The sequence below is a fragment of the Syngnathus scovelli genome, chromosome 4 (assembly GCF_024217435.2).
Source record: "Syngnathus scovelli strain Florida chromosome 4, RoL_Ssco_1.2, whole genome shotgun sequence".
NCBI classification, from domain to species: Eukaryota; Metazoa; Chordata; class Actinopteri; order Syngnathiformes; family Syngnathidae; genus Syngnathus; species Syngnathus scovelli.
Window position 1 is genome coordinate 3,792,479 of NC_090850.1, and position 13,611 is coordinate 3,806,089.

The 13,611-nt window shown below is 40.8% G+C and overlaps 2 protein-coding genes across 5 annotated transcripts in view; one reads left to right on the top strand and one right to left on the bottom strand.

Annotated features, from left to right (window-relative positions):
* Positions 1–13,611, top strand: part of LOC125967454 (serine/threonine-protein kinase BRSK2) — a 184,453-nt gene that overhangs the window by 159,963 nt on the left and 10,879 nt on the right. For 3 of the 4 annotated variants that reach the window (XM_049718584.1, XM_049718587.2, XM_049718586.2), the window contains exons 14-18: positions 1,669–2,326; positions 5,204–5,252; positions 5,368–5,491; positions 9,228–9,408; positions 11,465–11,557. In XM_049718584.1, the coding sequence (XP_049574541.1) occupies positions 1,669–2,326; positions 5,204–5,252; positions 5,368–5,491; positions 9,228–9,408; positions 11,465–11,557 (1,105 nt within the window). The remainder of the gene's footprint in view (positions 1–1,668; positions 2,327–5,203; positions 5,253–5,367; positions 5,492–9,227; positions 9,409–11,464; positions 11,558–13,611) is intronic. The other variant, XM_049718589.2, reaches the window with a different exon arrangement.
* LOC137840260 (ankyrin repeat and BTB/POZ domain-containing protein 2-like) overlaps positions 2,320–13,611 on the bottom strand; it is a 52,291-nt gene continuing 40,999 nt past the window's right edge. The window contains exons 8-9 of the transcript XR_011086785.1: positions 5,185–5,526; positions 2,320–4,997 (exon numbers count right to left, since the gene is read on the bottom strand). The gene's annotated coding sequence lies outside the window, so the exon portion shown is untranslated. The remainder of the gene's footprint in view (positions 4,998–5,184; positions 5,527–13,611) is intronic.

A 13,611-nucleotide genomic window follows, 5' to 3' on the forward strand; every position in this document is an offset into this window, starting at 1 on the left:
GTGGAGAGCTCGTTCGCCACTGTGTATACAGCAATGATCGAACGAAGTCTGACTTTGGATTCCTGCATGAGAGTATTTATTGAGAGAAAGCAGGGTGGGGGTGAGAGTGGACAGGATGGGGTTGAAACCCCTGGCCTCTAGTCAATTCATAGCAGGGGGTGTTTTACTATGTTGTGTAAACAGAACAACTTAGATTGCTTCCTCTGTAACTTGGTTAATCAGTTCAAAGGATCTTAGCACTTTGTTCTACTACTTTGTCAAGACAGGACAAGTTTGGTTAATTATTACAGGTTACATTCCAACATAATCATAGGATCAAACTAATCTATCAACCCTAACATACACTGTAATGAATATGGAGAATTTGTAACAGTATCTTACTGTTTTTTTTATAATTGTTGTAAAATACTATTAAATATTCATCCAAAATACTATTAAATATTCACCCATAGCATGAAAATTAACAGTTAAATAAATGATAGATGATCAATATAATTTAAAAACATACGTATAACTATGGTTTGTTGTTAATTTTAGATGTTTGAACAGTATGTTACTGTTTTGTTTTGTTTTGTTTTTTTAATTTGTAATATACCGTGAAATATTCATGCATACATGCAAATTCAGTTAATGTATACTTAAGAATAACTAGTTGTAATAATTTGACAGTGTAAAACAGTATTTTCTGAAGGAAAGGCACCACAGTGCTCTCCACCTCTTGACAGAAAATACAGTCCACTTCTTTATTAATCATCTTGCAATAAAATTAACCAGGCAGGCTGTTGTGGCGAATACAATACAGTATCGACCTCAAACGTAACTATATTGCTCCATTTCCACATCAAAACATCGAAATGGAGGCACATGATACAGCATGTTGCTGGATGTGTTTTTTATATGCTTTAGAAGCACAAAATACTCAATATGGGTAATATACAAGAGGCATCAAACTATGGAGTTGCTGTAGCTCATTATGGTTAATTTTTAGTTTACCCCCACAGAGTGTAAATGTGTGAATATGAATGAACATGAATATCCATTGAAGGCATTTTGAGTGAGTGACAGAAAAGTGCCATACAAATAGAATGCATTATTATTAAATACCAATTTAACTGTAAAAATACAATCACAGATATCCTACTATCATGTTTCAAACTACATCACTACAAATTCAAACTACAATAACAGTAGAAGTGGTGTCAAATTATCTGATGGTAATATACTGAAATTCAAAAGACAGTACTATTCTCTTGTAATAAATGACAATAGCTCAACAGTAATCTACTGGCATCCTTGCTCCCAATATTTTACTTTTATTTTACAGTGAATTTTTTACAGTGTACTGTACGTCCAAGTGATAGGAGCTCGGATCAGCTGTTTTGGTCTCGGTCCATCTCTGCTGTTAATGCATCACGAATGCTCCACTGCTGCCTCCTGGTTGGCTGATAATCACTTTGCTAATCGCATTTTCTGTTTTTCTTTCTTTCATGCACTCTCACCACCTCCTGCCTGCTCCACTTCTCAACCCATCTGCCACACGCTTTTTCATTTCCTGCTGTGTTTTATTCATGGGAATGAACTTTTATTGGGCCATGATGATGCCTTGGCTGCCGCATTTTCTCTTGGCTGACTCTGTTGTCATGTTTACTGGCGCATGACAAATCACAGCCCAACCGGCGTATTTTCATACCACCCCAGTCCCCAGATCTGTGTCAGTCCCCCAATTGCAGCCCCACACACTCACTTGAGGTCCGCCTTAACGGCGTGGGGCCCCACTTACCCAACTCCTTCCAGCCCAAGATGGGGTCTCCCCTCATGCACCCTCGCACCCAGACCCTCCCTGCCAAGCCCAAAGTGTCTGCAAAGCCTCTACTGACTACCAGGTCCAACCCCCTCCCCAAAACAGCCCAGACCACCTCCAACCCCAAGTCTGAGCCCTCCACACCCAGCCAGCCTTTAACACCCTGCATCCCCAACAGCCCGCATGTGAGGCGCCCCCCCCCCCTTACCGTACCCCCAAAGTTCTCCATCCCTCTTTCTCCTGCGCCTCCAATGTCACCCCTGCGCCGCCACCACCTGCACCCTCACCACAATGGCAAATCTTTCCCCAACTCGCAGGTTACCCCCCATCCTTCCCCCAGAGGCAGCCCTCTCCCCACTCCCAAAGGCACCCCAGTGCACACACCAAAGGACAGCCCAACTGGCACACCTAGTCCAACACCTCCACCCAGCCCCTCGATCGGCGGCATGCCCTGGAGGACGCGCCTCAACTCCATCAAGAACAGCTTCCTGGGCTCCCCTCGTTTCCATCGCAGGAAAATGCAAGGTAAAGTTGGATTGAGGGGTTGGCATATTGCGACTAGTTTACCATTTGTATGTGTGCAGCAGTGCTCTAATTGTTAGTAAGACAACCAAAACAGGCTTTTGAGCTAACAATCCATGTAACCCATACATTGAACCCAGTTATATCCATGCAGATAACAGCGACAAAAAGGAACATTTACACTTATATTGTGCAGACCAAACCTGTGGATAAAAGATGAATTGTGAATGCCTGAGATTATTAGTTACCAATCTTGATCATCACTTACCGTTCTAAAGAGGTCGTTTTCACAATTTGCTGTTGATGTGCCGTAAACAAAATGAAGTAACAGACTTGGTTTGGTGATCATGGAACAAAATATAACATACTGTTGCAATCCAACAATGTGGCTCTTTTCTACTACAAAAGAACTTACCGTAATTTCCGGACTATAAGTCGCGTTTTTTTTCATAGTTTGGGTGGGGGGGCGACTTATACTCAGGAGCGACTTATATATGTTTTTTTTTCACAAATTTTTACTTGATCATTAAGACATCACTTACAAGTATAGTTGACCACTTCCCATGTTATTTTTAGTATAGTTGATCACTTCACATGCTTTTATTTCTTTATCTTGAACATATTCAAAACATAAAAAATAGAGAAAACATCAAATAAAGCAATTAACACTTTAAAGCACCATATCCAAGTCCACTGTCTGCTGTATATACACTTGCTCCATTTTTGCTCCTCATATATTTATTATTATTATTTATTATTATTTGTTTATTTATTATTTATTCAATACTCTTATTTATTCATTGTTAGTGCCTTCTTGGTTTTTTTGTGTTGCTTGTATGCATATGTGTACTATCTCAAAAATATATATTTTCAGACGAAACTGGATGAGGGCGCTCTAAATTTTACCGTTGGCCGTGACTCATCAACTGGGTGGGCTTAAGAAAAATGGCACCAAAAATAAACTCATATTTTGCAGGTTACAAACTTCAAGTTGTAAAATATGCAGCTGAAAACAGTAATCGAGCAGCAGAAAGAAAGTTTGGAGAACCGTGATGTACCAATGGATTACTATTTCAAGTGACGTCAGTAGCGCGGCGCGCCGGTTGTTTACATACAAACGTGCCCACACAAGGACTACCCGCATCATTAGCGGTGATCATTTCTAAGTGACACGGAGGACAAAGAGTTTGAAGGAATTAAGGATTTGGAGTGACATAGAAGGTTTGAAAAACTATTATGGCTTTTACGCACGCCCGGTCTCTACTGAGTCGGGGGCCGACGCTCGGCCGAGTGGCTGTCCGCGAACGGTGCGCGGGGCTCGGACATGGCCATTACGCACGCCCGGTCTGTCTGAAAGTCCACGCCGCCACACGCTTGGAAGTTTGTTTTGTTTAATAAAGAGCCGTTTACCAAACCTACGTCTATCCTTGTACTTTGTTAACGCTACAATATAGTTATATAGTAGATCTGTGGAATAAAGACGAGGCTGACGTCAGGGCGCACGCGCGGCGATGTTGACAAAGGACGAGGAATTTGATCGATGGATTTAATGGAATTAAAGTGCACGGATGGTTTGATAATATTATTGGCTTGTATTATAGTTATTTAAAATATAGTTTATCTATCGTTATATGAGCCTGTGGAATATTTTGAAGCGCAAGCGCCCTCAGCCGTGCGCACCCATTGTTGACAAAGAACGATCGATGGATTTAATGAATTGGAGTGACACCGATGGTTTTATAAACATGTTATTCATGTAATAGTTGTCCTTAATCACTCGATATGTTACGTCAGGCCCGTTCTCAGCTCTTTGTTTGTGTTTGTCACGTTAGCATACCTATCGTTTAGCCTGTTGTTGCTATTTAATGAATTGGAGTGACACCGATGGTTTTATAAACATGTTATTCATGTAATAGTTGTCCTTAATCACTCTATATGTTACGTCAGGCCCGTTCTCAGCTCTTTGTTTGAGTTTGTCACGTTAGCATACCTATCGTTTAGCCTGTTGTTGCTATTTAATGAATTGGAGTGACACTGATGGTTTTATAAACATGTTATTCATGTAATAGTTGTCCTTAATCACTCTATATGTTACGTCAGGCCCGTTCTCAGCTCTTTGTTTGTGTTTGTCACGTTAGCATACCTATCGTTTAGCCTGTTGTTGCTACCGTTTAGCCTGTTGTTGCTCATTCATGACTGTTTTTGGTGTGGAATTTTGTCGAATAAATTGCCCCCAAAATGCGACTTATACTCCGGAGCGACTTATATATGTTTTTTTTTCACTTTTTGGGGCATTTTATGGCTGGTGCGACTTATACTCCGGAGCGACTTATAGTCCGGAAAATACGGTACATTTACCCAGATCTGCAAGTTATACAGCTAGTATTTTTTTCGGTGTTGAATCAATTTAGTGTACTGGTTCATAGCACATAGGGCTCACAATTCAGCGATTTGTGAGCTTGAATCCGGAATCCGGCCTTCCTGCATGGAGTTTGCATGTTTTCCCTCTTCTTATGTTGGTTTTCTCCAGTCTCTTCCCACATTCCCAAAACATGCATGCTTGGGTCAATGAAGTTCGTAAATTGAATGGTTGACTATACTGTAGGTCCCTTCGATTAGCAGGTGTCCAGCTGTGATAGGCTCCAGCATACCCATGTCCCCAAATGATGGTCAACTGTGTAGATAAATCAATTTGTTGGTTTAGTCTGAACATGTTAAACAATTTAACAGAGCAAAAAAACATGTCATGGCACCTGGATGAAAAAAAAAAAAATTGCCTTCATTATGTTTAATTTTTTTTATTTGAATACAGTACACCTCTAAACACACAGATTCAAACACACACTCAAGTATATACTAACCCAGTTCTTGCATGTGCAGTGCCCACACAGGAGGACATGTCTAGTCTCACCCCGGACTCTTCTCCAGAGTAAGTGACACGGCAGTACACCATATGATTCTTTGCCTTCACAAAAGTACAGTATTATTGATTATACCATTTCATAAGTTCAAGTTTTGATGTCATCTGTCTCATTTTTCTGTAGACTTGCAAAAAAATCTTGGTTTGGTAACTTCATCAACTTGGAGAAGGACGAGCAGATCTTCATTGTGATCAAAGACAAACCTCTCAGCTCCATAAAAGCAGACATTGTCCACGCTTTCCTGTCTGTAGGTGTCTCTTTGTCTCCTCTTGATACACCCTCCTGTAAAGTATTAGAACAGTGGTTCCCAAACTTTTTCAGGCTAGCGCCCCCTTGGCTCCCCAGTGAATTCCTAGCCCCCCCCAACCAGATTTGGTATGCTGCAATTTGAAAAGAGTTTTAACTGTTTCAGCAACATAGAATGGTAAATAAACATTTTCTTCCATTTACTCACAGAAAATGGTGGCGGACGTGATCTAAGGCACGCCACCCTCGCCACCCACACAATGACACACGCGCGAACACGCATATATGCACACACACATGCACACACAGGTACAAAGTCATATATGTACATTCGTAACAATATATATCAGTGAATGCACCACCCTAACCAGCTCAACACAACACAACACGGCGCGTTCTGGCGAGTCCCCAATTTCATGTTGACTTGAACTCAAGATGATGTTGACCGCCAGAATGCGGTTTTTATTATAAGATAAAATTCTGAACATTACAAGCTTGAAATTAAAAACCTGAGTTTTTGCTTTTGTAGTCTATGCTGTCTATGTAGTGACTACATAGACTTCGGACTGCCAGGGGGGCGGTATCGCCCACTTTGGGAACCACTGTATTAGAACTACAGCACTTCAGCTTTTATGTACTTTGTACATCAGAATCGTAGCTTAAGGAGATAACATATTTGGTTTGAATCCACTAGAAGTGAATCAAACCATAGCAAGCAAAACATAAGGATGTCTATGAGACTGTCAGACTTGGATCAAGGAGAGGACTCGGATACAGAGTGACAACAAAAAAGGAATTTATTCTGACAGGCTGAAGTCAGCACAAAAACCAAAAGCGCCTCAAAAGAGGGAAAACAAGGTGGCAAAAAATGAAAAACTCAGAGCTTAGGCTTGACGACAAAGGTTTCTTCACAAACTAGTTTCTCAAAAGGTAGCTAGGTTCTCAAAAGGTTTCATTAACTCACGCGATCGCTGGTGCTCTGGACGGGACAAGACGCACTGGCACAAGACAAGGGGAAGACTCTGACTAAATACACACAAAAGGGTAAGGACACAGGTGCACACAATCAGGAACAAGGGCACAGGTGCACACGAGTCAGGGAAGACAAGCAGACTGACGCACAGAGGAAGGGCCCACGAACTGAAACGAGAGGAGAGTTACTTATCAAAATAAAACATAAGAGACAATACGACAGAAAGACAAGACAACAATAACCCACAAAACATGACGGCATGACAGAGACAATAACAACCAATGGTGATGATGAAGCTAATGACAATATTTCAAATCAATCAGTGCCAATCCACAATGCACAATACAAATATGTGGAATTCCCTAAAAATGAAAGGAACCACTGCTGTACTAAATAGCTTAATAGATTAAAAATAGGGAGTGTAAAACAGGAAAGTAAAAGTAGAAGCTGCTGATGTCAGAAATGTGTGACCGGTAAAGACCTCAAAACAATTGTTAATGAATTCAACAAAGACAATCTCCAAAGGTTTGTAGTAAAGAACTATCTCTAAAGGTTTCTAGTAAAGCAGGGGCGTCAAACTCATTTTTGTCGCGGTCTGCATTGTAGTCATAGTTTATCTCAGAGGTCCATTATGACCGTCAACGCCATATATTATTTACAGTATAGGCTACACGACAAACTAATGAATAACTAGTTTTGAAATCAGAAACTAGTAAACACATAGTTTAAAAAGATGAATAGTAATAAAAATTGCTAGCAATATCTCTACTTTTTAAAAAGTGAAGACAGTTTGTAATGGTGTAATGAAACAAAGTTGATGCAAAATTTGTCTTCGTGGGCCACATAAAATGATGTGGCGGGCCGTATCTGGCCCCTGGGCCTTGAGTTTGAGATCTATGTAGTAAAGGATACAACCATCTTTTTTTAGAGAAGAATTCATGAACAATTGTACAGAAACTACACCAGAAAATGCAAATCAGTCATTTTGAGGGATAAAAAACTGAGCTCGAATTTGCCAAAATGTGTAGAGAGAACGTTTTATAACATACAAAGAACCTTGACCAAAGTAATGAAAATCAAAAGGTTTCCATCTACAGAACAAATAAATATATTGACTGTTCCAATACTTTTGGAGGGGAGTTTTTAGACTGTATATGCATTACAGATTTTTTTTAGATACATAGTATATATATATATATATATATATATATACATTGTATTTGTATTTTATACTATATATTGAGAACTTCATTATATGACGAACCCCCGAATAGAAATACCGTAATTTTCGGACTATAAATCGCAGTTTTTTTCATAGTTTGGGTGGGGGGGGCGACTTATAATAAGGAGCGACTAACGTGTTTTTTTTAAAAAAAATTCAAAAAAAAAGTGAAACCGCGATAAACGAACCGCAATGTAGCAAGGGATTACTGTAATTTGAATTTCAAGTGACGTCAGGAGCGCGACGCGGCGTGGCGCAGCGGTTGTTTACAAAAAGGACAAAGATTGATCACGGGATGACGAAGATGACGAAGGGCCCCACATACTACCGGCATCATTAGCTGCTTTGTTTCTAAGTGACACGGAGGACGAAGAGTTTGAAGGATTTAATGATTTGGAGTGACACAGAAGGTTTGAAAAACTATTATGGCTTTTACGCACGCCCGGTCCTACTCTACGGTGCTCTCTTTCACCTCCGTGGATAGAGGCCGGGGGCCGGCGCTCGGCCGGGTGGCTGTCCGGGAACGGTGGATGGGGCTCGGTCATGGCTTTTACGCACACCCGGTCCTATTCTATGGATCTCTCTTCCACCTCCGTGGCTGGAGGTCCACGCCGCCACACGCCTGGAAGTTTGTTTTGTTAAATAAAGAGCCGTTTACCAAACCCACGTCTTTCCTTGTACTTTGTTAACGCTACAATATAGTTATATACTAGATCTGTGGAATAACGACGAGGCTGACGTCAGGGCGCACGCGCAGCGTTGTTGACAAAGGACGAGGAATTTGATCAATGGATTTAATGATTTAGAGTGCACAGATTGTTTGATAATATTATTGCTTATATAATAGTTATTTGATATCTAATTTATATATCGTTATATGGGCCTGTGGAATATTTTGAAGTGCAAGCGCCGTCAGCGGCACGCACCCATTGTTGACAAAGGACGATCGATGGACGTGTTATTTATGTAATAGTTTTTTTAATAACTCTGAATGTTATGTCAGACCCGTTCTCAGCTCTTCGTTTGTGTTTGTCACGTTAGCATACCTATCGTTTAGCCTGTTGTTGCGCGTTCATGTCTGTTCTTGGTGTTGGATTTTGTCGAATAAATTTCCCCGCAAAATGCGACTTGTGCTCGACTTATATATGTTTTTTTTCACGTTATTGTGCATTTCATGGCTAATGCGACCTATATTCCGGAGCGACTTTTAGTCCGAAAATTACGATATATGTATCAATATCAATACTCATTACCGCAACATGTTGGTTTAGTTCTGATAAAAATGTTAAAATATCTCAAACGTAAGCTTTGCCTCTAATTGGAGTGTTTAGTTTTATTTGTTCTTCCTCCGTGGCATAGTTCCAGTTCACAGTCACAGTACCATGTGGCCTCGATTTTTAGTACGATGTTCTTGTCGTGCTGTTAATGCTGACATCGGACAACATCACAGTGTGTTTTAATGTAACATCAACATCATGTGTCCTTGTTTTGCTCCATACTATCGTCACATTTGATGCATAAATGGTCTGATCTCCTCCTCAGATACCCAGTCTGAGCCACAGTGTCATATCCCAAACTAGCTTTCGAGCTGAGTACAAGTCCACGACTGGTCCAACAGTTTTCCAGAAGCCTGTGAAGTTCCAGGTGGACATCACCTACTCAGAGAGTACCTGTGCCAGCAAGGAGAACGGCATCTATTCTGTCACCTTCACACTGCTCTCAGGTCAGGTAAAAAATTTACAACCCTCCCCCCAAATTCTTCAAAAAAAAATAAAGATTCATTATAAGTTACCTACAGAGAAGGGGCCGAAATATGGAAACAAATCCTGACTACCTTAATACTCCAGTTTTCTCCTATAGTCTCGGCAAAAAGCACCTGTATGTTTTATTGAAAACTCTAATATCAGCCGTCAGTAAGCTTGTGAGTGGGTGGTTGTGTGTGTGCGCGCGTGCATGTGTGTATGTGTGTATGTGTGTATATATATATACACTACCGTTCAAAGGTTTGGGGTCACCCAAACAATTTTGTGTTTTCCATGAAAAGTCACACTTATTCACCACCAAACGTTGTGAAATGAATAGAAAATTGGGCACTTCTTGCGTACCATACGGTCAAGCTGCTCCCACAACAGCTCAATGGGGTTCAGATCTGGAGCGTCACATTTGTGGGGTCAATTAAACGCTCAAAATGGCCAGAAAAAGAGAACTTTCATCTGAAACTCGACAGTCTATTCTTTTTCTTAGAAATGAAGGCCATTCCATGCGAGAAATTGCTAAGAAATTGAAGATTTCCTACAACGGTGTGTACTACTCCCTTCGGAGGACAGCACAAACAGGCTCTAACCAAAGTCGAAAAAGAAGTGGGAGGCCGCGTTGCACAACTGAGCAAGAAGATAAGTACATTAGAGTCTCTAGTTTGAGAAACAAACGCCTCATAGGTCCCCAACTGGCATCTTCATTAACTAGTACCCGCAAAACACCAGTGTCAACATCTACAGTGAAGAGGCGGCTGCGGGATTCTGGGCTTCAGGGTAGAGTGGCAAAGAAAAAGCCATATCTGAGACTGGCCAACAAAAGAAAAAGATTAAGATGGGCAAAAGAACACAGACATTGGACAGAGGAAGACTGGAAAAAAGTGTTGTGGACGGATGAATCCAAGCTTGAGGTGTTTGGATCACAAAGAAGAACGTTTGTGAAACGCAGAACAAATGAAAAGATGCTGGAAAAATGCTTGACGCCATCTGTTAAGCATGGAGGAGGTAATGTGATGGTCTGGGGTTGCTTTGGTGCTGGTAAGGTGAGAGATTTGTACAGGGTAAAAGGGATTCTGAATCAGGAAGGCTATCACTCCATTTTGCAACGCCATGCCATAGCCAGTGGACAGCGTTTGATTGGAGCCAATTTCATCCTACAACAGGACAATGACCCCAAACACACCTCCAAATTGTGCGAGAACTATTTAGAGCAGAAGCAGGCAGCTGGTATTCTATCGGTAATGGAGTGGCCAGCGCAGTCACCAGATCTGAACCCCATTGAGCTGTTGTGGGAGCAGCTTGACCGTATGGTACGCAAGAAGTGCCCATCCAACCAATCCAACTTGTGGGAGCTGCTTCTGGAAGCGTGGGATGCAATTTCTCCAGATTACCTCAACAAATTAACAGCTAGAATGCCAAAAGTCTGCAATGCCGTAATTGCTGCAAATGGAGGATTTTTTGACAAAAGCAAAATTTGATGTAAAAAAAATCTTATTTCAAATACAAATCATTATTTCTAACCTTGTCAATGTCTTGACTCTATTTTCTATTCATTTCACAACGTTTGGTGGTGAATAAGTGTGACTTTTCATGGAAAACACAAAATTGTTTGGGTGACCCCAAACTTTTGATATATATACAGGAATATATATGTAGTATGTATATATTTTTCCAATGTTGGATGACCTTTATATATATATATATACATATATAGTATATATATACGTATATATAGTATGTATATATATATGTATATATATATACGTATATATAGTATGTATGTGTATATATATATATATATATATATATATATATATATATATATATATATATATATATATGTATGTATGTATGTATGTATGTATGTATGTGTATATATATATATATATATATACATACATATATTAAGGCACCATATATATATACACACATATACACAATGATTACGTTTATTAATTTAGTCAAGCTAGAGTACACCCTTAATAACGTTTCAAGTGTTATAACAATATTGTGCTTGCTCATCAGGTCCCAGCCGACGTTTCAAGCGTGTGGTGGAGATAATTCAGGCCCAATTGCTCAGCTACAGTGACCAGTCAGGCATTCAGCCCCCAATCTCTGGTAAGTTGATCCCTTTATCCCCCAAAACTTTTCCTTACAGCTCCCTCCTGCCTCACTCATTATCCTGGCAATGATCACATTCGCACGCAGCTTTGACCCACTCAGCTCGGCTCAGAACACTACTTTTGCACACAGCATCCAAACGTGCATGTACTCGCCAGCATACCATGACCTGCAACATTAGGCACCAGGCTCTAAATGTGTACAGGGTCAAACATCCCCGCTACAAGTCATCCCTTTTGAAAAGAAAAGACACAGGTATTTGAAGATGCAATTTTCTGATGATTGGCTATTTGAATTATACCTACAGCACCTGAATAATAGAAACAGAAATTAAGGTATGAAATCATATTTTTAACTGGACTTTATGTTTTGGGCTGCCTGTGGACAGACGGATTTTTCAAAAGAAAATCGAAAAGTGTGACTTCTCGTTCTATGTACTAGTGTAACATTCCACAGCCACATGTTAAATTCACACAGCTTTCTGTTTGTTCCATACATTGCTGCCGTGAGGACATACAATATGTACTACTTGCAAACAGGTCAAAGCTGCGATCGCTTCAATGCCCTGAGTTATTTAAAGAATCTTAACAGAGATGTAGAAGAGAATATAATGTGTTCATGGTCCATATGAAAGTTTGTTCAACTGGAGGAATAAAAATATTACTAATTGACAGAATTCGGCTCTAGCCAAGGACCGCTACAGATACATATACGTATCTGAATAAAATTTCCAAAGTTATTTCTAAGAGGAAAATTATTGACAATAGCTACCTTATAAAACACAGTAAGACAATATAATGAACAGTTTAAAAAAGAAAATGCCGACTGACCAAAAAGTTCCAGTTTTTATCATTACAAGTGTGACTCTAGCCAGTGATAAACTTTTATCAGTAATTACAATATACTATATGCAAACATTTAGCCCACGACCACAAATCTCACATTCAGTCTATCTTTCTGTCACTCGTCTCATCCATGCATACTTGCGTCTTATAATGAACAGCTTCTCACTGATCTCACTTGGTTGAAACGATCTGCAGACTTGCATGCTGAATTACACGCTAACGCAGTACACACAGTAAAACCCCGGATCTCAACGCTAATTCCAGGCGCATCAAGAAGCGAAGCCGTCACATTCTGACGCAATAATTCAATTTTTTTCTAAAACAGTACATAAACCCACAAAACGTACAATACAACAAAAGCTTGGAGCACAGCCTTACGCGCTCCGTAAGCGGCGTTTGACACGGCAAACATTTAAAAGATGAATAGATAGATAGATAGATGGATGGATGGATGGATGGATGGATGGATGGATGGATGGATGGATGGATGGATGGATGGATGGATGGATGGATGGATGGATGGATGGATGGATAGATAGATAGATAGATAGATAGATAGATAGATAGATAGATAGATAGATAGATAGATAGATAGATAGATAGATAGATAGATAGATAGATAGATAGATAGATAGATAGATAGATAGACCCTTTCCAGTTTGCGTACCGTGCCAAGCGGTCCTCTGAGGATGCCATCTGCTCTGCCCTCCACTCGGCCCTCACCCACCTGGAGAGAAAGGACTCATATGTGAGGTTGCTGTTTGTGGACTTCAGCTCTGCCTTCAACACCATTGTGCCGCAGCGACTCATCCGCAAACTCGACGAGCTGGGCCTCAGTACCTCCCTCTGCAACTGGATACTGGACTTCCTCTGTCAGAGGCCTCAGGTGGTGCGTGTTGGCGACAAAATCTCCGCCAGCATCACGCTGAGCACGGGGGCCCCCCAGGGCTGCGTGCTCAGTCCATTGCTCTTCACCCTGCTGACGCATGACTGCACTGCGACCTACAGCGACAACCGCATAGTGAAGTTTGCTGACGACACGACTCTGGTGGGTCTCATCACGAATGGCGACGAGACTCGGTACAGGTCGGAAGTTGACCTTCTGACCACGTGGTGCAGGGACAACAACCTCCTGCTGAACGTCAATAAGACCAAGGAAATCATTGTTGACTTCCAGAAGGGTCACACAACACACCTGCCGCTGAT